This window comes from Oreochromis niloticus, linkage group LG18 (assembly GCF_001858045.2).
Source record: "Oreochromis niloticus isolate F11D_XX linkage group LG18, O_niloticus_UMD_NMBU, whole genome shotgun sequence".
In the NCBI taxonomy this organism is placed as follows: domain Eukaryota; kingdom Metazoa; phylum Chordata; class Actinopteri; order Cichliformes; family Cichlidae; genus Oreochromis; species Oreochromis niloticus.
In genome coordinates, this window is record NC_031982.2 from 22,512,251 (window position 1) to 22,538,913 (window position 26,663).

Sequence of the window (26,663 nt, forward strand, 5' to 3'; positions counted from 1 at the left end):
GTGTTAAGTCTGAAGGAGGAGCATTCAGGAGAGCAGATAAAGGTGAGCAGTTGACGTTTATGATAAAAAATAAACAACGAAAATACCACAGCAATGTTTCTTTTGTAAAATAGAAGCATTTTCAAAATGTTTTCTTTCTTATTGTTATTCTTCTGTCTGTTCCTTTCAGTGGAACATCTACCTCCATCTTACCCTATCCCTAGCACCCTCTGTACCCCCACCTTGAACCCATCTGTCACTCCTCACCACTGTCTCAGTGTCATACATGTTCTACACCACCCTGACAAACTTCTCTGGCACTCTTGACTTCCTCATGCTGTACCTTTCTCTAGATATACAAAGACTGAAGCTCCTTCTGACCTTCTTTATACTTCTCCATCAACACTCATAGCAAACATCTTATATTTCATCTTCTCAGCACACTCTCTTCACTCATTAGTACATTTCAATTTCTATTTTTAATCATCTTAACCTGCTGCACATCCTTTCAGCTTGATCCCTCTTCCTAACCAATCAATACAAGTCATTTTCTCATTCCTTAGTGTCTTGTCTCAAATACAACTCGCCATATGCCTTTTCCTTTGCCTTCACCTCCTCTCTCTTTGATGTTCACCTTTAGCCTCCTAGTACTCCTGTTTACTTTCTTCACCTACTTGACTAGCCCACTTTTCCTTTGCTGACTTATTCTACCCTTGCCTTTGAATGCTTTACTGCACTTCCTGATTTCATCACCCAGGATGCATTAGAGTCAAATCTTTAAATATATCTGAGGTTTTATCAGAGAGGAAAGCAAAGCTAAACTAAACTAAATCTGAAGCACTGGTGTTTGGCATGTCTGGGACTTAATCAGTAACGGTTCATAATATCACAGTGTAACTGTACACTCAGTTAAAAGTGTCATGAAAATGAATAAAATTAATAAACATGTGAGAAATTTCATCCGCTTAATTATGTGAAAGTGATAAATGAAAGCCAGAGTGAAATACACCAACTCTGACCACATAAAACAAATAGAGGAACATAAAGCTGATGACAGATGACAGTTTTTGCAATTCTGGAATTATTCACAGAGCAATAATTTAAATACAGATTTATCCTTTTATGCTTGCATCCCCAAAGTTATAATTAATAAAACTTCCTACATTAGCTCTGTCTTTGACTTATAGCCCTTTGAAACAATGCTTTCTCTAAGTTGAGTATCTTCGCTCAACTATGGCTAATCACAGATGTATTATAAAGATCCTGACCCCTATTATACTCATAATTTATCCAGCAGCTCTGCAGGCCGGTGATTGATTCAGTTCATCTCACAGTGAGCATTGTCCATATTAGAGATGCTGCATGACTGATCACTGTACTCACTGGCTGCTCGCCAGCGACGATAGAACCAATTATACCTGCAACCCAGCCAATGGCCCTCCTTAACCTGTGAAAATGATGATCTGGTGCTAATGAAGTGAGTGAATTAGAAATCCCATCTGTTGATGCTTCGGCACCTTATCTCTCATTGGCTGCAGTTTTCAAGGTCACTCTAGAAAAAATTTCAAAAGACGGGTAGGCGGGTGAATACTCTCAAAGCCATTTAGGAAACTGTACTAATGCACAAGAATGCTGTAATTAAAGCCGACTGGAGAATTTGTACATTTAGCATCATTCTGCGCCTTTGTTTTCAGCTTATTACTGCCATTTGTTTTGAAAATTGTTTGAGGTTGGCGTAAAAAGTTACAGAGAAGTAAAGCTTCAGGCTTTGGCACAAGCTTGTAAAAGGTTAATAAGAGTGTCTCCATGATGCTTTGAGCTGAATGCTATAATTTTATTTCCATGTACAAAGTGAGTTTAGCATGACTTTAAGATATATTTTTAACCACATGGCTGGAGCTAAATATTGTTCTCACAACAGATGCTGATTTTTTTTTGGTCCAATCTTCAGAAATTATTGGAAAATACCCTTCTCAGTTATCAAACTCCTGCCTACACATTAATAATTAATTGAAGCAATTAAACAATTATGTGGAAAAACCTCTCAATTCTCATATTTGAGAAACTGGAAGAATGAAAAGATTATACCAGTTATACACTGTTAATTACTGGAAAAATCTTTTCAGTTGCAAATACACTAATTAGCCACATAATTAAAACCACTGACAGGTGAAGTGATTCATAAACAGCACAATGACACCTTCTTTAGGGAAACCTTGAGTCATGGCATCATGTGGTTGTTGCCACCCAGCTAAACATTGGAATAAGAGAGCCCAAGATCTTGAGACTAATCAGTCTGTCCATGAACGATCCTGAGATGTACTGAGATAAGTTTGTAATAACTTCATGAAGCATATAGATACAAAAAGGACACATATATATGCTTTAAAGTTCTCTAATTCATTGACTGTCTATACCAAAGTTAAAACTACAGAATATCAACCTCATGGGGATCCTAGATAAAAAAAGTCAGCAGGCTTACCAAAGTTATTAGGATTGGACCATACATATCTGTCGAGGTATTAAATCTGGACCCACAGATTTGAAAATGGCTTGAGAGTGGAGGACGAAGTTTCAGATGAGTCTTATAGAAACTTTCTAAATCTGCTATTGGTGTCATAAGAGGTTAAGTGAAAGTTTCCGGAGGGGAGAGTGGGGCAAGATGAGCCGGTGGGTTAGCTGATCTAACACCTGTACCTATGCAACCCTACACACCTTTTGTTAACTGAGCCTAAACTTTAATTAGCACCTTTTCATCTTTCTTTCAAAGGAAAAACCTTATGAATGAAGCATTTGTTTTCCACAGGGTTTTTTTTGTCCAAGGTTTTTGTAGCATTACGAGTTATATCAGGTTTGTCAGATGCTTTTTTTTTTATCTCAGCTTATAAAGTTCTATATTTTCATAACTATACATATCTGCATTACTAAAAAGTTTATCTTTAGTTTCTAAACTAAATATTTTATGTATTTATTTATTTATTTATTTATGTAATATTGGCTGTGGGGCTAAATGAGCTCGAGGCTAAGGGGTCAGTTTAGTCAGTGGTTTATCTAACAGCAAGACAAATAAGTGGTCTTAAAATTTATGCGGCATCATAAAAATGAATAAATCATAATAATTACATTGGATATTTGCTCGTGCCACATAAGAAAATAAGATAGACACAATGCCCTCTTTTTCTCAACACTCATTAGTTCTAGTATTTTTCTTTTCTGTTCTTCATTTTGAACAACGTTACCTTCAAAACATGTGACACGCCAGTGTTTATGTCTCTGCCTCCAAAGTTTGCTATTATAAAAATATTTGCAGCATTTTATTCCATGTTGGTGTTTATCAGCTGAACATGCAGCAGTCTGTATAAACTGAAAGTAGAAAGAAAATCATCTCCAGCTTCTCACGATGTTGAAAAGCATGAAAAATGCATTCAATTTAACACTTCAGTGGGTTTTTTCTTAAGAGTTGGTAATGCATATTCATTGTATGTATTACATTTTTAAAACTAGAATACAAATTTTTGGTCACAAACTTGAGTTGTCATATACATCTATGAGTTTATGTGCACAACAGTATGCTCATGTACAAACATGAAGAATTTGACCTTTGTTCCTTAAATTTATGGTATTGTTTCTGACTGATATGCTGCTCAGAGTCTTTTGCTCCTGGCTTTTAAATCAAATGTCACACTCACCATAAACACAAGCTACTGCAGCCCAGTTGTCTTAGCTGAGGAAACAAAGGTGCATTTGTTCATTTTTGTAAAATATTGTGATGATGTTACATTATATTAGGCAGTCAGTTTCCCACATTACCCTGTAACTATCACCAGTTTGGTTATCTATTTTGAACACCTCAGCTGGAAAAAATTCAAAATGGTTTGTAAAGTTGGTCACAGGTCTGCATGTCAACAGGAGGTAGAAGATTGCTTCATATTTTGCTATATATAACGTTAGTGTTTCTGAAAATCCTAAAAAAATAAATAAATCTTTATTAACGAAGTAAGCTAAAAATACACTTCATCATATTTTATAGTTTTAAAATTGGATAGCAACTGACTTAAACATAATATGAAATGATGTGTTTTCACTATAGGAACTAAGTGGAAAGAACCAGGAACTGGTTGGTGCAGGTGGGTGCAGCCTGGACTGTCTAGAGACAGACAAGACCAGCTACACCAAACAGACACTTCAAACCTCATCTGAGGACAAAAACTACAAGAACAACATAAAAATGGAGAAAACATACTTTATAAACATGCAGGGTTTCAGGAGACGGCAGCACTGGAGAGGTGAGGACAGGCAGCTGTTTTAAATACACAACAGAAGAGAAACAAAAAGAGAGAGAAAAAGTGGTTATCAAGCACATGAGGTGAGGACATGCAGCCAGGTGTGCCGGTCTGATTGTGAATTTCACTCCTATATATGACTTCTTGGACAGGATGTGATGAAATCACAGGTTTGGTGCTTTAAAGTGTGGTGATTGGAAATTCTGCAAAATAAAATGCCCACAAATATATTGTAAGAACAGGCTTTTATTTTTTAGTATATGCTGAATTAACAGTATAAAAGCTACTCTACCAGAATTTCACAAAAAAATTAAATAAAATATAAGTTTGAAAGGAAAAGCTTTAATAAATGATTGTTTTTAAAAAAAAACTAACCAAAGTAGAAGACAACTGTTTAGTTGTTAAGTGTTAAACATTCAAGAGATTCACAGTCATAATAACTTCTTTCATAATGTAAACTAGGACATGTAGAAAACTTTCATATTTACGGAAAGATATTTATTAACACTATCTAATTACCAGCATATTTTTCTGAGTATTACTGAATATGTGTAGGCAGTGGGATCTTGGTGGTTGCCTAGGGGACAGATTGTCAGCTATGTTTTGTGTTAAATTCAGTTTCATTGCTGAAACTAAGAATCAGGCTGTAGAGGGAGACTTTAATAGAGGTTCACTAACTCTTGCTTTCATATCCAAGGTGGAAAAATCTGTATAGATTTAGCATATATTAACCATTCATTGGAGAAGGGAGCCGGAGATCGACAGACGGATTGGTGCTGCGGCTGCAGTGATGCGGACGCTGCACCGGTCCGTCGTGGTGAAGAGGGAGCTGAGTGTAAAAGCGAAGCTCTCAATTTACCGGTCGATCTACGTCCCTACCCTCACCTATGGCCACGAGCTGTGGGTAGTGACCGAAAGAACGAGATCGCGGATACAAGCGGCAGAAATGAGCTTCCTCCGAAGGGTGGCTGGCCTCTCCCTTAGAGATAGGGTGAGAAGTTCGGCCATCCGGGAGGGGCTCAGAGTAGAGCCGCTGCTCCTCCACATCGAAAGGAGCCAGTTGAGGTGGTTCGGGCATCTGACAAGGATGCCTCCTGGGCGCCTCCTGGGTGAGGTGTTCCGGGCATGTCCCACCGGGAGGAGGCCCCGGGGCAGACCCAGGACACGCTGGAGAGATTATATCTCTCGGCTGGCCTGGGAACGCCTTGGTATTCCCCCGGATAAGCTGGAGGAGGTGGCTGGGGAGAGGGAGGTCTGGGCTTCTCTGCTTAGGCTGCTGCCCCCGCGACCCGGCCTCGGATAAAGCGGATGAAGATGGATGGATGGATGGATGGATGGAATAATCCAAGTAAAATGGCCTGTATTTGTATAACGCTTTACTTAGTCCCTATGGACCCCAAAGCGCTTTACACTACATTCAGTCATCCACCCATTCACACATACATTCACACACTGGTGATGGCAAGCTACATTGTAGCAGCAGCTGCCCTGGTGCGCACTGACAGATGCGTAGTAGTAGTATCCAAACTCAATATCACAGGAGAGCTTATGAGACCACAAACATTGATGAGGTCCAGTTCAGAGACACAGGTTTAGCAGAAGTGATGCCTAGAGCAGCGGTCCCCAACCCCCGGGCCACGGACCGGTCTGGGTCTTTCCCCTTCTGTTATGAATAAATCTTCTTTTATTCTGGTACAGGTACTGGTTTAATTTTGTTGTATTTATCCGTGACACCTTAAAGACCGGTCCGTGAAAATATTGTCGGACATAAACCGGACCGAGGCACAAAAAAGGTTGGGGACCGCTGGCCTAGAGGACAGCTGGCAGTTGCACCCTTGTCTGTCAGTACCCACCTGTCACAAAGAGCAGCCTTTCCATGTCTGACTCTGCATAACTGTAAGCACTGAAAAATTTTAAATGATGAATAAAGAAATCATCGTGTGCATAGTTGTTTGAAGGGAAAAAATAAACTTTAGAAGTGAAAATCAGATTTGCTGATCTGCTTTCCCTCCCCCACAATTTCATTTCAACATTATGAGTAAACTAATGCAGGTATGAGACTCAGGCCTATGCTGTTGTTGTCTCATACTGTTATATCCCTGCCTGCAGCCTGTGGATCTTTTTACTCTTTCTTGCTTTTTGCCTGTTGTTCCCTCTGATTTTTTGTGTCTTCCAGCTGTTATTATCCCTTGAGTGTTTTCAAAGGTGCCTATTAAAAATCTGTATTATAAGATTTATATCAAACAAAATCAGCATTTTTGAGGGTTTAATTATCAATATTTAAATCTGTCCTAAAGAAAACTTAGTGACTGTTTTCTTTGACAGTAGAAATATCCTGATAGTGTTAGCACACTGGTAAGGTTTCAAATGTTTGCATTATGCTGCAGTCACACTAGGGAAAACAGTGACTGGTGACCACGGCACAACCGTTGGAAATGGTTGCTGGGAAGAATGAAGTCACGTTTCTGTCTTGAAAAACTTTGGTGTTTCAAGACTGTAATAATATGGCAATATGATGATTCTGTCTATAAGTATGAGATTGTATTTAATTGCAAGTTTGACCTCAATCTGTGATGATCAGATGATTAACTGAGATAAACCTGTGAAAATTGCAAATCTGCTGCCTTTAAAACACAGAAATTCAAATGAATTGCTTACATTCAGAATGTAATCAGAACTCAGTTTTGAAACAAATAATTGCGTAGCTGCTGCAGAACAGTAGTTTAACTTTATAATGACATAAGTGCACAGCAACCTTGTTTTAATAGGAATATAATCAGAAAAAAGACACTTGGAAACTAACTTAGATGAACCCCTTTTTGCAAAGAAACATGATACAGATGAGTTGCAATCATCGGCGTACACCGACTGATTGCAACATGTCAACAATCTGCCTGCATTTCTATATTTAATGGGAAATATTTGTAATTCAGAAGTCTGTCTGACAGCGTTTGGAGACACATGGTCTCCCACTAGGCGACCTGTGTAATCGCCTTGTCAGACACATTGAATGCTCATCCCCACCCAGAGACTGTGTTGCATGGACAGTCTCTGGGTGGGGATGAGCACTACTTTTCATCAGTTAGCAAAAGCAAAAAAAATTAAATGCAATCAGCAGTCAAACTAGTTGCAAGAAGTATATCTCGCCTTTCCTTAGCTTTAGGTCCGTTTAAATAGAAAAAGAAACAATACATTTACAAAAATGCGAGCTACACCACTCAGTTTTGGGGAGGAAGGACACAGGTTTATGTCAAAAAATTTTATTATCCATGGCTGTACAACAGAGGCAATGAAATGATCCTTGATAGCCACATTTTTAACATGCTGACAGCAAAAATTGTTGTCTTTCATTTTTTTAAATTACCATAAACAGAAAGTAAATAATTTCAAATACACGTTGTCATGTGGAACAAATTGCAAACGTGAAATGCATTCAATACCGTGTGGCGACATTGTGAATAAATTACATACTGTACATTTGCTCAAAATGAATGAAAACAAAATGCAGAATTAATGAGTGTCAAAGAAAATATGTTACTGTTACATTCATATTTAGCTCTCTGCCAGCAACGCAGCTTTTCACGGTTTTCAATCCACAGAAACAGAAACAAACATCTGAGGTACAACAAAGGACATAAATTTCATCTGATAGATCACATAACTGTATTTTTATACACAATACAGACCATACTATAATAAGCACACAATATACTGTATTGTCCGTATTTTTCAGAAGAGCAATCAGTCTGAGGGGAAATGACTGATTGCTGGTTGCGATGATCTTGCAGTCGTCTGGAGAATATTCATACCCAGGATTTTGATGACGTATGCATCAGCAGTGCCATGTTCTAATGAGGCAAACAAGCAACATACAAGTCTGACACACTCTTCCACTGCTGTCTGTCACTTCCTTTCCTTTAATGTCAAATGCACCTCCTTGATCAAGAGGGTTTTGCTGGTATCTGTCCTCCCATCTTCTGTAATGCAAGCTTCATTATTCCCCAACTTGAAAGAAAAAAGAAAATTATTATTTTTTTTTTATCTCTCACAGTGACCTCGTGTGAAAAAAAGTAGCTGCAGGTATAAATTTTCCTGTGAAGCCTGGAAACTCAAGAGGACCAACATTAAAATTTTCTAACGCTGCTGTTATTACCTGCAACCACTCATATCCACCAGAGGACAAGCAGTTCATTAAACCATCATCTTAACAATCTATCATGTTCAGACCGCCTGAGGAAGGGAAAAAAAAAAAGGAAAAACTTCCACTCGCAGGCACTTAAGGACAGCAGGGAGGAAATGTCAGCCAAGAGGCAAATTAAATCTCCTAGCTATTTGTTCTTACAAAGAAAATCAGGGGAGATTTAAATGTCGTTTGACAGGAAATGCACATGAGAAAGAGTCCCATCTCTGCGGCTGTTCAATCATCAGCGATCACTGCAGAGAAGCTGCTTTTCCTTTTGGTCCCAGATGCAGAAAATGACCCCACATTTAGAAGAACATTTTGGAGGATTAAAGATCCTTTGAATTCTTTCAACTGCTGAACACTAAAATGTTTCTAGGATTCTGTTTTTCATACATTATTCCCAAAAATAAATTCAGTTTTGTGCAAAATGTGTGTTGTTAAACCAAGATTAAATACTGACCTCACTCAGTTGTCAATGTCCGATATGTGGTTCTCTATCTGCAGTACAAGAAATAAGATTGCTTTAAATCAGTCACATGTTAATCAACAATTAATTTTTATAACTAAGCAGCAACATAGGCTTCCTTTTTCTAGCTCAATCCACAGTCATTAAAAAAAGGAAGCACTTCCAGTTCTAAGTCTGAAATACACATCAGCACATATTTAAAAAATTAACTCGTCTACACAAGTTCTGTTATTCATTTAACAAAAACCATAAACATGAAAGAATGGATCCATGCTGCATTTTATTAACAGTTCAAGCTGCTGGTGGTGTAATGGTGTGGGGACTTTCTTCTTCTTGACACATTTAGTAACACCTGAGCATTGTTTAAATGAGAAATAACACTCAGGTAGAGTATTGTTGCGAACCATGTCCATCCCTTCATGACCACAGTGTTCCCAGGAGGATGACGCACCATGTCACAAAGCTCAAATTGTCTTAAGCTGGTTTCTTGAACATGACAGTGAGTTCACTGTACTCAAATGGACTCCACAGTCATCAGAACCTGGTCATTACCTGTTGATCTTTCATGTCCTGATTTTTAAAACCTTAGAAATGGCTGTACTTTTTTGTTTGTTTGTTTTGTAAATCTTATTTTTTTTTCTTTTTGTTTGTCTGAACCCTGAAAATGTGCATCACTTCACAACTCATCCATGTCCTCTGAGACACATTTTATACAGTGTGTTTTCACGAAATCAATATAGGGATTTGGGTTTTTTTGTTTATTCTACGCCTTTTGGCCACAGTATCTATTGGAATAAGGCATATAAGCTTTAATGATTACCAGTAATCAATAGTTTAGTCTGCCTGCAGAATGAAGCCAATAAACCACCCAGCAGAGTGAGTCCAGATCTCATAAAACAGGAAGCAGGTATGATTATATAACCTTATTATTTTTTTAGTGTCAAAGTGAGCCAATAGTTTTGAGTAATAAAACTGTCACAGTAATAAAACTGGAAAGCAAATGTTCAGTTAGATGATTAATCATTTTTAAGGTAAAAATTGGTGATATGATGCATGCACTACGCTCTTTACTGCATTACAGTAAATTAACGCCACCCAAAAAGTTTCACAAGTGTATCCAGAGCGTGATGTAGTTAGTAGCAGACAGTAATTGATCAGTTTCAAACACTCTGTGAGAAACTTTGCTCCGATTTAATTCTGCACACGGCGAAGCGTCTGCAAACAGCAGCCCAACTTCACTGAGGAGCTGGAGGTGCATAGCTTGTCACCTGCAGCTCTTCATCTAACAGCTTAGTTGCTCCGTCTTGTTCCGTTACTCCAGCTGTCTAGTTTCATAGATGAATGACAGCAGTAATTGCTGAGGTAGCTGACAGATGTGTCCCATTTCTTGTAAATATCTTGTGAAAGTCAAGTCTTGTTTTGTCAGTTAAATGATTTTTAATGCTTGGCGGCATCAGTAGAAAATGTTTGGTTTGCCATGGCAGGTTTTCAATACAGCAGTTTTTCCAAGTATGTCGCCATGGAAACTTAGTATTAACACTCTCTTCATCAGTGATCGTGTGTTACCTCATTCAGCGATAGATAGTGACTTAAAAAAAAAAAAAGTCTGGCACTTTTAACTGCATAATTAAATTATTTACTCTTTTATTAAAATAAACAATGCTTTCAAAGATTTATAAAACTTCTATGCCTGAGGCTTTGTGTATAATACAAAGAAGAAGTTTGCCTTCAAACTCTTCTGGCAGATGGGCTCAGTACCACACATTTTATTCAATCTGAGGGAAAATTATAAGGGTCTCTCCTAAACCTAAAGTTCTGTTGCCTGAACCTGACCAAACTAAGAGTTTAAAAATGTAAAATAGATTTCTAAAGACAAACTCCTCCCATTCAGGTTTGTCTGAGACAGGGAAGGAATGCCAAAGTATTCAAAGACACCGTTACGTGCTGCTGACTTTGGTGTTTTCATGTGATTTGTTCAGTTTCATGGCGGTTTGTGATAGTGACGACCTCGAATTATTTTGTCATTGATGATATGTATTACTTTGTAATACAATATTAATTCAAAACACATTAATTTAAGCTTTAAAACAACAGCTGCTACTTTTCTTGGTTGCCACAGCAACCTGTCCCCACTTTGCAGCACATATGTTGTTCAGACAAAATACACTCACTCAAAAAAAATAAAATAAAAATCTGCCCTTCTGACTTCAACTAATTTAAATCTATGTAATTTATCCATGTAATTTTGTTGCATAAGTACAATATAAAATGATACATTTAATGGAATCTGGTTAAATTAAACTTAATTGATTGATACACATTTAGTTTGTACCAGGCACATTATCCTTAATTATTTAAATAAATTCAAATTTAATTTTATATATGTTACTCAAAAGTATTGTGTTGTGTTTATTGAATGAGTGGTCTTACTTATATAGTTTAGACTTTTCAAATCATGCTGGTTGTCATAAAAGACAGTGAAACTTTGTATCCGTCACCACGAACAATCTGATGACTTTTTCATGACCATTTCACCTTTTTGTTTTGAGACGATCCTGGATGACTCAAATGTTTCCATCTAAGGCAAAGTTATTTAAACAACAGAGTTGAATGTGCATTATACTTACTGTCAGTGGAAAACATTTTCCACATCACAGTATAGATACACTACTATGCAAGAGTCTTGAAACACCCCCTCATTCCTTGATATCTTGCTTGGGGGATGGGATGGGAAACATTCAAACATTCATGGATATACAGAAAAAGAGGCAAAAACAGAGTTTGTATAATTCTGCTGAGCTTGAAAGTTGATATTTGGTGTGAGCACCTTTATTCTTCAACACAGTCTGAAGTCTCACAGACAGCTTTCATGTAATTTCTTTAAGTATTCTTCAGGAATTGTTCTCCAGGCTTCTTGAAGGACAATCAAAGTTCTTCTTTGAATGTTGGGTGCCTTTTATTCTGTTCTCTCTCAAGATGATCTCACACTGCTTCCAAAATGTTGAGGTCCAGGCTCTGGGAGGGGGCTGATTCATGACTGTGTGTTTCTCTTCAGCTACTATCGGCTTTTACTGCATTGACAGTGTATTTGGATCATTGTCGTGCTAAACAAAATGACATCAGCTGGGTTGCAGATGGTATTGATGGATTGAAATTTGATGGTTCTGTTCTGCATTCATAGTTCCATGTAGACACTCACTACCATACCTCTCTCCTGACCTCTGTGCATACTGGCAATGACTTACACCAACGATGACCATGATTTGGATTCATCAGTCTACAAGCCTTGTTGCCAACGATTTTCTGTCCCGTTCTTATGTAATTTGGAAGCTAGGGAAGTACTGCTTATTATCCAGCCAATACTGTCCCTCTACGGGGGGGGGCTTTGAGTGTCCAAAGAAAAACTTTGAAAGACCTTCAGAAAGCCTGAAGAAATATGAATCAAGACCACTTTAAAAAATTACAAGAAAATCTGTAGGAAATAAGGACTTCTTGTGACTTTTGCGCGCACGCACGCACGCGCACGCACGCGCACGCACACGCACGCGCGCACACACACACACACACACACACACACACACACACACACACACACACACTTCGCAGCTAAATTGAAACCAAATAACTTCTTATTAATACTGTAAATGGGTACTAGGCCTGCTCACCATGTCACTTGTGCCTTCATCTTCAAAGTCGTCTTCGCCACCGTCTGTCATCTCCCCTGCCTCAACCTCAGCTGTCCCCTCCACTTCCTCCCCCCCAGAGTGGTCTGCTGCATCACCATGGAGACACTCGCACACCTCCTCCTGCTTCCTCTGCATCTCTGGCAAAAGACATCAAGAGACAAAGACTGGCAGTTAACATCAGAGCATAATAGATTTATTGACTTTCTATCTTGTTTTAATAATAGAAGAACCTGTATTTCAGACAAGTCTCTGAACAAGCATCTAATATTTTCAGTATCACTCCGTCATTTCTCCTCCAAGACTGTTTGTGTGGCTTTTATTTCAGTACATGGCGGCCTCTCTCAGCATCTTCCCCATTTTTATATGCATGCTCATCAGACAGGTCCTCCCCTCCTGGCTGTCAAATCTTACCGGCATCAGAGCGATGCTGCCTCTCTATCTTCTCCAGCCTTCCCAGCAGTGAGTCGATCTTGGTCTTGATTTGCGACAGTTCCTTTTTGATTGTTAGAAGCTGATCTGTCTTCACTGCAAGCATACATTAATAAAGTTAAAAAGCATAATTAATGGGATGTTCTACAAGAGACACTGTGACAGCAGCAGACTCTTCTCAACAGTCAAGTTCTTCATTGAAAATGTGGCACAACAGATGAAAAGCAGGAAACCTAAAAATGAAGAAATCTCACTGTATTGCATTGAGGGGAGAATAATAAGAAGCATGCGAGAGTCTGAACAGTACACCAGCTGCTAAAGCCATAATCTCAGTGTTGTTGCTACGAGCGAAAATTTTTCTTTTCAGCCGTGTTTTACCTCCATTTTTGTAGAGGAAAGATCTGGCTCTTACTATTAGATTCAACACCTTGTTACTAGCTTAGATCATGAGAAAACAGCTGCCTGCCTGCTGTAAAACAATAGAAAGTGATGAGCAATAAGATGCTGAAATGCTACACAGAGGAGAAAATAAAAACATTAACCAAACAACTAGTTGTGACTCTGGTCTAATATTTATTCTGTATAATTTCGGTTTATTTCCAACATTTCTGGTGTGCTTACTTTTGGTTTAACATGAATAAAAACTCTGGTTTAAATGCGTTTCAATACATCTCAAGAAAAAAAAAAAAAGCTAATTTACTGTTTATCCCAGTCATTCCCAAAGTGTGTGGCGGTGGTCTGCAGGAGGTCAAAGGAGGTCTCATGTACAAACATGTAATTAGCTTGAAGCTACAATAGAACAGCTTAAATATTTGCATTTAAAAGGTCATCAGAACTACTAAAGAAAAGATGTGAGAATCAAATGATTTGTTTTTCTTTTCAGATGGCAAGAGAAGGGAAAGTGTTTAATGAAGACTCAACCTCAACAAGCAAATCACCAGAAGATCAAAAGGAATCAGAGAAAACACAAAGAAGGAAATACTTCATCAAGTCTTGTGTTTCAATCAGAGTTTTGATTAAAGGTTCAGTCGGGCGCAGGTTTAAAATTTGGCCAAGACATTCTTAAGTTTGACAATGGCTGGCTTTGTCACCTGACTGAAGATTAATCAGCAATGATTGTTAAAATCAAATTATAATAAATGCCATAATAAAGTAATTTTTCAAGAAGAAAATATTCAAAACATTCACTTTTCCCAGCTTTTCAAACGTGACAATTTCCTGTGAATCTGTTCGGTTAGCTTAGGAGGTCATTGTGGGCACTTTTTTCCTCCCTATTTTATTGCATTATTTGATAGTTTTTGCCTCAACAATCAAAATAGCTTGTACATTAACCTATTATTAAAATCAAAGGTGGTGTTATCAAAAATTGACTCATTTATTCAAACGTAAATCGCATTTAACGACCGTTTTGACATGAAAATGATTCAGCATTTGGAAATCATTACAATTTTTTACATCTCCAATGTGAGTCCACTGACATTTGAGTACAGTGGACTCACGTTCATGTTTAGGACACCAGACTGAGAAGATTTGAGGTTTGTGACTTGGCTTTATATTCTGCTACAACCAGCCATTAGAAGATGGGTACACTATGGTCAAAAAGGCACTGGGCATGGTCAATAACGATACTCAAGTAGTCTGTGGCATTTAATACCTAATACCTCAAAGCGATCTGGTCATTCTCCTCTGTGCTCTGGCATCAGCAAGGCATTTTCCAATAGAGGACTGTCTCTCACTCGATGTTTTCTCTTTTTCAGATTCTCTGTAAACCCTAGAGCTGATTGTAGATCAGGAATTTCTGAAATATTGAGATGGTTGGTCCCATGATGCCATGTTCAAAGTCACTGAAATCAGATTTCTTCCCTATTCTTAAATTTGGTTTGGTGAAGTTCAAAACCAATTTGTGAATTTGCTTGTAATTACATCTGATACAGTGCATATGTTCCTAATATAACAGATTTATTTTGACCATGCCATTTCTAAATGCTTTGTGTTGCTGCCACGTGATTGGCTGACTAGATAGTTGAGTTAAAGAGCAGTTGAACAGGTGTACCTAATGAAGTGTCCAGTGAGTGTATACTCTAATCAGTTCAAGAGCGACTATCAAGACTACTAATGAAAATAATCAGGAATTGCAGGCCTGACCTTTTTTGATCATTAACCTTTTTTTTGTTTCCAGAGCTTAGCATTTACACTTGCTGAGTACATTTCCATCATAATGGGCAGAAATGATACCCGCCAATGTGTGTTCAAAGTTATGATAATAGGGAATGTTCTTTGTAGCGGCTGAATTTATTTTCTTTGCCATTAACTTGACTCAAACCCCAAAAATGGGCATGGAGGTAAGCTCAAAACAAACAATCACATAAAAATCACACTGAGAAAACATCATTTGGCAATCACCACATCCTTTAGAGACAGCAGGATATCATAGGAACAAAAAGGGACAAAGAAAAACCACCAAACATACGTTTAGGGCCAGTGATGGAAGAGCCGACATTGAGTGCTCGGGAGGAGGAAGAGGAGGAGGAGGAAGAGGAAGAACAGGCCCTGACTGGAAAAGAGGATTTGGCTCTGCGTGTGGTTGGGACAACTAGCCGTGAGCGTTTGATGGGGATCACAGCTCGGGTCGGGGGCACAACACGGCCGTGGTACTCAAACAGTCTGAAGACACATGAAGAATAAAGTTGTAGCAACAGAAATATTCCAAGAGTATTACAATGAAGAGAAATAACAAAACAAAAAAAAGTGGGGATACAACTCTGTAATCACTATGTGACGTGAACAGCAAGTGGGTTTTTTTTTTCCTTTTTTTGGTCAGATGTTTTTGTTCAAGTAGCAAGGAACGCTTACAAAGCACCTAATAGACATGCTGCAAAAGATGTCTGAATGATAGAGGTACACATTGAACAATGCCACAGCAATTCAATCAAAGCCTGTTCCCAGTTGCCTTTGACATATCAAATTGCCAAAATAGCAATAATGACTCAAAGCTGAAGGATTCTGCTCTTGGGGATATTGCAAAGAAGAGGAAGTAAACAAACCAATGAAAATGTCAGAATGAAGATACATTCTGTGGCTTGCCAGCGCAAATGACCAGCCGGGGGACTATCTGACATTCAGTACCCAGCTATGCGGATAAAAGCATCATTAGTAAGCCCAACGGAGAGGAATAAAAACCTCCTCAATATGACATTCATTATGCCTGTGATAATGTAGTTACTTTGCCTCAGAAGGAAATGGGGCCATTCTGCTCAAAAATCATCTTTATTCAAGATGGGAAATGGGGAGAAAGGATGTGTATACTAAGGGCAAAATATCGGGAGGAAAGGGACTGGTTGAAAAAAGAAAAGTTGCAAATGACAAAGTCGTGTTGTTTACCTGTGAGCCAACTGTTTTTTTAACATACCTACTGTAGAAGTCATCTCTGTAGTAGTCGTAGTCAAACTCATAGCCACTGTGGAAATAAAAGAGAACGTTTCTATTTTTCTTGGATTGTTTGTGCACAAAATCATAAAACAAGAAAGGAAAAAAAAATGACGGCGCAAATACATTTCGACTGAATTCTTTATTCAGTGCTGTCCTAAAAGACTATTACTGGAAAATTCCTTCTTGTTTAGATTTGATGTGTGGTTTCTTAACCGAGCCGAGCACTCGAATCAAATTTCCTTTAATCCATTTAAAAAATGAAATGCAACAACAACAACAGTTTGCCTCATTATGTTGCATTTCTTTCTTGGTTGGCTATAGCGGTAAACTTACCAGATTCCCATCAAACTAGAAAGCGAGGTAATGCAGGCTATTTCCCCAAACAACTGCTGACAACAGGAAGCTTCTGTTCCCGGCTACAAATTACACTGTGATAAATCTGACACAACAGGAGTGGCCTTAAGACTTCTGCCATGATATGCACGAGTTCCTGATGGTTGTATTTTGATTACTTTTCAGAAATTCAGGATAAAAGAAAGCAGGAATCAAAAGAGCTTGAGAGACGGTGGGCAGCTCAACACTGCTCACAGCTACAGAGCTTACTCTTCCATTTTGGAAAAAGAAAGGAAGCAGCGACGGTAAAACTCGAACAAACTACGATGATGAAATCTCAGCATTTGAAATTGGTAAATGTAAGTGTTTTTCAGACATGGGATAGGTAGCACTGCTGGCTTGATAAATGTAGAGAAATTAAAGCACTGTCATTTACACATGGCTCACTATTACAATATTGCTTAACGAATTCATTTTCATGAGTATTTTCAATAACTCTGTGTGTTTGTGTTGCATAGTGCTGCCATCTTCCTGCCCCTAACACACAGGTCCGAGAGAGCGATCTCTTTTCTGTATTTGAAGGCAAAAATCGGGTACAAATGTTTGAATTCTTTTGCAAATTTAAAAAGAAAAAAAATAGGAGCTCTATAATGATGCAGGCCACTCTGTTCCCGTTGCATTGCTCACTGTGATGTGAAGAGTATTTCATCTATTGTTACCCCAGCACCTCAGTACAGCCTTCACATTAAAGTTGTGTGATTAGAGTGCCTGACTACCGAAAGGCGCGCGGTTCTAATCAATTCACAAAAGGCTGAAACAAAGGAAATTTGTCCAGCTGCTAGCTGTCGTCTTCCCAAACCTCCCCTCCTGCCTTTTAATAAGCATCCCCACCGGCCAACGGCAAGAATACAGATGAAAACACTGTGGTTCATGACAGCTTCCTTCCTAATGTAACAGATTTGTGTTGCTGGATAGTTGTTAAGCTCGAAGTACACTTTTACAGCTACTGGGCTAGCAACCAATTAGCAGTAAACGCAAGACAACACGCTAGAATCTTCAACCATGATGAATAAGTAGTTCCCTTTACTGATACGATCTACTATGAAGGTTGGATCTCGGATATGTTTCAGCACATTTACCCAGGCAACATGTTTGATGTAATCTCTTCAAAATCACTCTGGCACATAAAACTGCTACAAAACCACAACATGTCAGTTTTACTTATCTTTTGTTGTCCACGGATTAAACAAAAAACATGCGTTTTGTCAGATTTTATTAAATTTTAGTGAGATAGTTTAAGTAGGTAGAATCTGTTATGTGTATGTTGTGTTCCATCTCATTTTCAAATCCTGTAGTAAAGGAGGTCCCGAACTCTTATTCTTATCTTATTATCTTTTTTTTTTTTTTTTTTTTTTTTTTTTAAATAACATCAGTTTATTGAGATGTGCAGGCATTTAATTTTGCACAGCTCTCTTAAAGTCCCACCACAACATTTCAGTAGGAAGTCATTCTATTGTAGATTTGCTGCTAGGCTTGATATGTGCATCACCCAGATTCAACCGAGCTTTAGCCGTAGGACAGATGGTCTTACATTTGACTAGAACAGAGGAGTTTATGGTAAACTCAGGGACTGCATTTTCAAACTAAGTCCAAATAATCACCCCTTCACTGCGGTGCTTGACAGTTGGTATGAGGTGTTTGTGCTGATGTGTTTGGTTTTCACCAAACATGACACTGCATTATAGTCAAACATTGTCAGTTTGGTGTCATCTGTCTAAATGACATTGTCCTAGAAGTGTTTTGTTCACAAGATTTCTAGAACAATGCAAACCAAAGCTGTGCTGCTGCTTTCTTTTTAGAGAAAAGACACTTTGTTGCGGCAAACCTCCCAAACAAACCATACTTGTTCTGTTTTGTATTCTGGTGAACTTCAACATTTTAATAAGCTAACTGAGTCAGAGATGTATCTTGTGGATTTTTTGACAAACTTGAATGCTCCAGACCAGCAAACTGTCAAAACCTCTGCTCTTATGGGGGCGCTCATACTTGCTGATTATCAGTTAATCAAGTGCGTTTGATTAACAGCACCTGGCTGCTACTTACCCGTTTAATTCTGATTGAAGCAGTAAGTGTGCACTAAATGTTTCAAAGAGTCCTGCCAAACCTGTCTGTTTCGCATGACTGTGTAAGCTTTTAACAGAGGGTCTGCTGGGTTGATCCTGTTACTTTGGGACAGAATATAATATAGACAGAATTTGGTCATGTTTCCAGTCTGTGTCTTAAACTATGTAAATCATATTCAAAGCCCCTGCAGGAAGAGACATTTCCCAAAACTATTCCTTTAAAAGCCTGAATAAGGTGTTATTTTGTGTTTTTATTATACTGTTAAGATGTAAGCCAAGCAACTTTGTGTGGACAGTTTGTTTTTTGTTTTTTTTGTCGTTTCTTTCAACGAGATGACAAAAGAGCAAAGTGTGTAACAGCAACAGACAAAAAAAATGGCACTAATAGCACAAGTAGGGAATTGGCTGTTTCTCCTTAAGAGCCCAGGCTGCCAGAGAGGATCATAAACACATATTTTACAGACAGCAGAGGCAGAGGGTACAACAGAAAAAGTAGGTCAGGAAAGGAATATCCACCTGACACTCCAAAATAAGAAAAACATGTTTCACCTGTAGAGGGATGAGAGAGGCCTCTTGGAGCCCATCTTAGGCCTGTACGGTTTGGGCTCTCCAGCCATGTTGATATCTGGGGGGAAAAAAATGAGAGTTGAAGTCATGGTGTGACAGAGAAGCAGTTTATAATATAAAGATCCTCTACAACATACAGTTGGATCCACATATATTTGGACAATTGCACCAATTTGTGTCATTTTGCCTTTGTATACCATCGCAGACAATAAACTTTCAACTTCAGTTCAAGGGCTTTAACAAAAGAACTGCATCAATTGTTCAGGAGGCAAATGCTCAAAGGCTCAAAGGTAATTGGAAAATTGTTAAAGAGTTTTATGTCCAGGTGAACACTTAAATCAAGAACACTCCCGAGGAGGTGGGAGTATCACTGTCAAGGTCTACAATCAATAGAAGCCTTCATGAATAGAAATAAAAAGAATTTACAACAAGGTGCAGACTACTGGTTAAACTCAACAAGAAGGCAGGATGAGAATTTGCCAGAAAACATCTGAAAAAGCCTTTAGTTCTGGAAAAATATAATTTCTACAAATGAAGGCAAGATAAATTTGAGTGATGGGACGACACAAGTATGATGGAGAGAAGCAGGTCATGATCCGAAGCATATTATCTGTCAGACATGGAGGCAATGTTATGGCGTGGGCATGTATGGCTGCCAGGGAAACCGAGCCAAAGTGCTGATTGATGAGACTGCTGGTAGAAGAAGCAAAATGAACTCTGTGCACGGGTACTCTTTGCTCAGATACAGCCAAATGCAGCCAAACTGCTCAGACAGTGCTTCATAGTGCAACTGGATAATGACCCAAAGCAAGCTGCACCCAAGAAACCCAAGAGTTTCTCAAGAGACAGAAATTGGATATTCTTCAATGACCAAGTCAGTCAGCTGATCCCAGTCCAACAGAGCATGCTTTTCAACTACTGAAGACAAAACTGGAGGCAGAGACCCACAAACGAGCAGCTACTGAAGGTGGCTGCAGTAAAAGCCGAACAGAGCATCTGAAGGGAGAAAACACAGCAGCTGGTGTTTTTTCATGCAAGTATAAAAAATAATACTTATATCTAAAATTATTTTATCTTCTCCAACAGTTTTTGAGCCTCTGAAGTGAGAGACTGTATAAAGACAGCTGCAATTAAAAAAAATGTTCAAGAGGGTTTTAATTAAAAACAACCAACATTATTTTTTTTCTGTTATTTAAGGTATCATTTGGGTAATATCAATGCAAATATTGTAGATATTTTCTCTGATAAAACATAACTTGATTATCCAAGCGCTGTAATTTTACCTAAATGTTACAGTAAAATTTAGTTTCGTGCTTAGACTGGAAATATTCTACATGTGTGGAAAGAAATTAAATACTTATATTGTAATGAAGGACACAGATGCTTAGATCACAATATTATATTTTATTTGAATATTTGCATAAACACATTTTAATCCTCTATATTCATATACATGTTATGACAGATGGAAGTAAATTAATGTTTTAGCTGCTTATTTATGATGGTCATTTATGAGTCCAGCTTTTTTTTCCTGGATGACCATAAACTTTTATTTTTATGAAATGAAAAGACTTCAAAGCAACTCACACCCAAAGCTTTTTAAAGAGTGGCACAAATAAGAATATGTTGCCAAGGAGACAATAGGATAATGGCAATTAAAGGGTAAACATATCTTCATATGTTCACTGTAATAATTTTTACAGTGATATTTTTATTAAAGCACTATACCTGCCTGACTCCAGGAGCTATTTTTTAGTCTGTCCTGAAGAATACCACATCATATAATGTGGCACAGTCTTCATAAAGAGGCTCTCTGGGCATTTTCAAGCTCCTAAGAATTTTTGTTTAAAGATTTGAACAAAATACAAACTGCATTTTTATGAGATTATCAGTGTGACCGTGTTTTCATTCAGAATTGCCATATTATGGGCCAGAGCTCATGTACTGTAGCGGTGTACATTCATCCCCATTGAACTTGACATTCAGCAGAAACTGTGATTTTTAAATTGTATGATCTTCACCCTCAGATCTCATGGATTAAAAGGAAGTTTATTTAAAGTTTCTTAGCTGAATGGTCAAAGTGGGTTTTGAAGATGAAAGATGCTGTGAAAAGTGGGCCAACACCGTTTTAAATTAAAGAGCAGCAGTAATAGGGTGGTTGCTAGCTAAAGCTAATTACGTCTCATAGCATTTCTGAGTGCATGACCATATCAATGGGATCAAATTAAAAAGAGAGAGAGAGAGAGAGAGAGAGAGAGAGAGAGAGAGAGAGAGAGAGAGAGAGAGAGAGAGAGAGAGAGAGAGAGAGAGAGGGGGGGGGGGTCAGTTTGTGTTTGTCTTTAAAAACATTTATAACAGTCAGGATGTTATGGAGTAGTCATTGCTACTTTACTGTTCCCTTTTCCTTATTAAGGCAGTTATTCGATTTTATATGAAGAACAGAATGAATATAAAAGTGTAAACCTGCATTCTTTCTAGTGGCCAGGAGGTGGCGATCCTGAGAAAATGAAAAACAAATCCGGTTGTGTAGAAGTCTATGAGAAAACAACCATCTAAGTCATGTTATTTATGATCTCCTTTTCTGATTAATGTTTAGTGTCTACCTTTAACTTTAAGACTTCTGTAATACAGCAGAACATATATTTTGTAAATTATGTAAATTATGGCCCCATTCGGAGTAAAATAGGCGATAAACAATGCCATGCTTTGGGACAGGCCTGCATTATAACTAGAGAGTTGCTGCCATATGAGAATTTGGCATTCTTAATTTCTAGGTCAGATTCAAATTCCTCAATTTAAGGTTTCCAAAAACCGCTGATGATGTCATAATGGCTACATCCACCCTTTATATACAGTCTATATCTGGAAAAGAGCCACAAATCTTATCCCAAATGTTCTTATAGTTAGTAGTTAATAGTCAATCAATGAAAATTCATCTTTTAAGACTTATCTATAGATTATCTAGTGTATAACATGTAAAAAGCCCATTTGAAAAAGCCTTCCTCTATTTTCTGTTTTAATAGGTGTGAAATAGCAGCAATCTCATCAGAGATGAGGAAGTAGTGAGGAGCTTTTCTTAGTTTGAGCTGTCTGAGTGCCTATAGGGCTCTGTGTAATGAAACTAACCAGGTGAACTGGGGTACAAAACATTGATTCATTTAATGATTTCACTTCACTTCACTGTAACTTTCAGACGGTGCATAGTTTGCAAGAGTTTGTAAGAGCCTCGAGACAACCGAGACTGACTGTGCAAAAAAGGGACTTCAAGTCAATATTAGGACAGTGTTCACTCAGCTAAACAAAACAACAAAGAAATCCCCTTCAAATGCATTAGCAGACAGCTGTGACTCATCTGCACACACCTCATGACTACTGCCATGATTGACAGCACCTTCTACCTGCCAAGAACGCCGGCGCATTAAACCCGACTGGTATCACACCGTGTTTAGTCTGTCGGCTTTCCGACGTTGCTTCTGCTCAGATTCTGCTCAATCAGCCTCGAGTGCTGCTCAAGGTCATACACAAAAACACAAACAAAAATCAAAACGCCACCTTCCCACGCATACACACAAACAAACACAGGCGTGAACCGACAAAACAGCAGCAGAGATCCCTTTCTGATGGATGAGTCACCCTTGAGTTGCAGAGATAAAACATCAGCTTTGGGGATCATGCAGCAGCAAATGTCATGACTGGAGCTGGAGTCAAGTTGTTGTGCCTAAAGGGTTGCAGTCGCAGTTTTTTGGGCTTTTTCTTCCAGGGGTAGGGTAAGCATGAACTCTCTGCTGCAATATTAATGCACCAAGCTTATGAATTAAAGAATGGAAAATATCTCAGATAAATCCAAGCACTTCTCTCAGATTCACATTTTCACACAGAGTCCTGCAGCTGCAGATGTGTCTGGATCTTCCATCACATTGTCTGCAGAATCACCATGGGTGCAATGGTTGGAGCCCAGACTCTCTCGCTCTCTCTCATTCTCTTGGTTTCCTCCTTTCCTTCCTTGCTCTCCCTAATGGACTAATAGAGTCGGGGGGTGTATCACTAGCTCTCAGGTGCACAGGGACAGCTGTATCATTATCATTAGGACACAGGAAGACGTGAGGAATGGTTCGCACTGTAAAGCCTGCTCTTCTCTGGGCCCCTGCTAGGGTCATTAAAGAGAGAGTGGAGCACTAAAAAGCACTCTAAAATGAACACTGTCACCTCACAACACCCCTTCCCTCCACATCGCAACAGACACACACTGAGCCTCTGATTAATTACAGTCATTATACTAATCATATACAAAAGTCGCATGAATAAGTGTATGTGTGCTTGCAGCCTGACTTGTTTGTGCGTGTATTCATAAAAAGTTGAAGCGGGAGATAGAGGAGATAGAGCCTGTGTTGCTAAGCAATAGCCACTTAGGACTTGATTGATACTATAAACTGCATGCAGCATCGCATTGAAGGGGAATATAAAAATGTACTTTGCTGAAGCCATTATGTCCAGGTTGGCCACAAAAACCTATCACAGAGGTGAACTCAAAGTAGAAGAAAGTCTGTCTCAGACACTGTAAAAACACTGGCCGCCCTCTTAACTCCTGAGAGCATACTCCTATTGGCGCTGCTACAATGCAGAATGCACTGCTGTCAGAATATGATGAACAACGCACTTCTACTCACTTTATCAAGTATGCCTGTTCAAATGCTTTTTAAAGCAAATATCTAATCAGCTAGTCACGTAGCAAAAACACAAGGGATTTAGGCATGCAGACATGGTCAAAACGACCTGCTGAAGCCCAACACGAGCATCAGAATGAGTATGGACAGTGATTTAAGTTGGAAAGTGTCATGGCTGAAATGGTTGATGCCAGAGAACTGCTTTGAGCTCACAGGAAGGCGACAATAACTAAAATACCGAAGGAATCCAGAAAACTTTCAAACAGATGGTCTACAGCAACAATTCACAAAGGCTCAGAATTGGGTGTAAACAACTTGAAAGCATTGATCTATGCTGCTTTGTTTCAACTGTCCAGTAATGGTGTTGGGGATATTTTGTTGGCATTCTTCGGGCCTCTCAGTATCAGCTGAGTATAGTTTTAACACCACAACCTGCCTGAGCATTGTTGCTAACCATGCTCATCTCTTTATGAAGAGTGTACCCGTCTTCTGACGGCTGCTTCAAACAGGACAATGTGCCTTTTTCACAAAGCTCAGATCATCTCAAGCTGGTTTCTTGAACATAACAATGAGTTCATTGTACTCAATTGGCTGCTACAGTCACAACATCTCAATCCAATAGAGCACCTTTGAATCTCCGAGGAATGTTTCCAGCACCTTGTTGCATCTATGTCATGAAGAAAAAGAGCTTTGAAGGCAAAAGGTTACAGTTACAGTTTTAGTGTTTAGAAATATTTAGTTTCAGTGTTCATGTCATGGTTCGCTGTGTGGCAGGAAAAGGACCCCAGTGCAGGAGACGAGACAGACTTAAACTTGCAGCTTTATTGCTCTACTTCAACAGAAACAAACAAACAAAAAAAACTCAGATCAGGCAGAAACTAGGAAATAACTAGGTGCTTGGGAAGAGACTTGGAACAATCTGCAAACACAGCTAGAGGGGATAACGCAACAAAGAACAGGAGGAGATGCATACAATATATAGACAGCAGGAGATAAGGCAGTGTGGACACACCTGGGGAACACAGCTGCACAGAGTCTGGCTAATGAGACGGGGGAAGCAAAGCAGAACATCACACACACGAGATGGGACACTATCAAAGTAAAACAGGAAACAAACACTGAGGCCAAGACTGAGACATATGAACTTGAAACAGGGACTGGAGATAAAACATGGATATATGATTGACTGGGGAGATAAAAGGAAGAAACCGAGAAGACTGCGGGAACAGGAAGGACATGCAGGGACGGGACTACAGATGAATTAAGATGAAAAGACAGGGAAACCAGACAGATCAGAGAACAGCCAAACAGAGACAGTGCATGATCCAAGGAGACAGAAAGGAGAACAAAACACGCAGAGACAAGGCACAGAGTGGACACAAAAGGGAACTAATGTAATAAAACCAGAACCAGGAAATAACAAAATCACATTTACAAACACTTGAAACAGTCACACAGACACAAATTTATAAAATGTTATATTTATTTTATTTTATTTTATATTTATTAAATAACATTTTTTATAGTTTTTCTTTATGTTAGCTAGTTTTGTTACATGTTGTTTGGTTACAGTGTGTTTTTTTTTTTTATTTTAATCCGGCTAAGTAAATGTTTTCAGTGGCTGTTTTTAGCTAACTAAAGCACTCAACAGATATTTTGTCGTTAAATGCTCCAGTATGCTCACCAGCTAGTTACTAACTTCAGCTGTCTGCTATCAGGTGCTGAGCAGGCAGGAGTTTTCTCTCGGAATACCTTTTGAATGAAATGCTGCCAAAATCTCGTTGAGAGAAAAGTTTGTGGGCTGGAAAACCAAAAGTACTGAAACAACCAAAGACTTTTAGGCTACGTTCACACTGCAGGTCTTAATGCTCAATTCCGATTTTTTTATCTGCTTGTTCACACTACAAATAAAATGCGACAGCAAACGCGCTCTAGTGTGAACGCTCAAAGCGGCCCGCATGCGCAAAAGAAGACGTCACACACAACGCGCTCTGTTTAGACGCAGAGCAAACAATATTGTTTGACTGATGGCCCTTAATATAAAGACTTCGGACTTTACGTTTCCCAGTTTTTGCTTTAAATTATTCTGTTATTTACATAATAATGTAAACCTAATAATGATCCTTATTGCTGTTTTAGAGAGGCGGTGCTTCAAAGAATAGTTGCAGATTTCTGTCAGAATCTGCAGATTATACAGTACAAATAAAATGTTCACGTTGTTTTCCCAACAGTTTCACTGACATCTACACTGGATGGCCAGGAAGCGTTCGCGATGTCTTCTCGGGCGCTTCTCCGGCACTGATAATTGCCGTCTGTCTTGTGTCAGTGACGTAAAAGACGGATTTAATGCGACATGACCGTTCAAACAGCAGTCGCTTTCTAAAACATCGGATATGTATCGGATTCAGTACCACATACGAAAGTGACCCAGATCGGATTTGAAAATATCGGATTTGTGCCGTTCACACTGTCATACCATGATCGGATATGGGCCGCATAGGGTCAAAAAAGTCGGATTTGA

General features: G+C 38.7%; 1 protein-coding gene and 1 pseudogene across 4 annotated transcripts in view; both read right to left on the reverse strand.

Moving 5' to 3' along the window:
- The window catches only part of LOC109195478 (leucine-rich repeat LGI family member 2-like), a 401,007-nt pseudogene that overhangs the window by 248,415 nt on the left and 125,929 nt on the right, over window positions 1-26,663 (reverse strand).
- The window catches only part of LOC100699127 (RNA-binding Raly-like protein), a 62,170-nt gene continuing 43,013 nt past the window's right edge, over window positions 7,507-26,663 (reverse strand). For all 4 annotated transcript variants that reach the window (XM_005476579.4, XM_025900068.1, XM_019347617.1 and 1 more), the window contains 7 exons: window positions 19,461-19,536; window positions 16,436-16,483; window positions 15,497-15,690; window positions 13,009-13,122; window positions 12,577-12,734; window positions 8,906-8,943; window positions 7,507-8,267 (listed from right to left, as the gene is read on the reverse strand). In XM_005476579.4, the coding sequence (XP_005476636.1) occupies window positions 8,911-8,943; window positions 12,577-12,734; window positions 13,009-13,122; window positions 15,497-15,690; window positions 16,436-16,483; window positions 19,461-19,536 (623 nt within the window). In that variant the 3' untranslated portion in view covers window positions 7,507-8,267; window positions 8,906-8,910. The remainder of the gene's footprint in view (window positions 8,268-8,905; window positions 8,944-12,576; window positions 12,735-13,008; window positions 13,123-15,496; window positions 15,691-16,435; window positions 16,484-19,460; window positions 19,537-26,663) is intronic.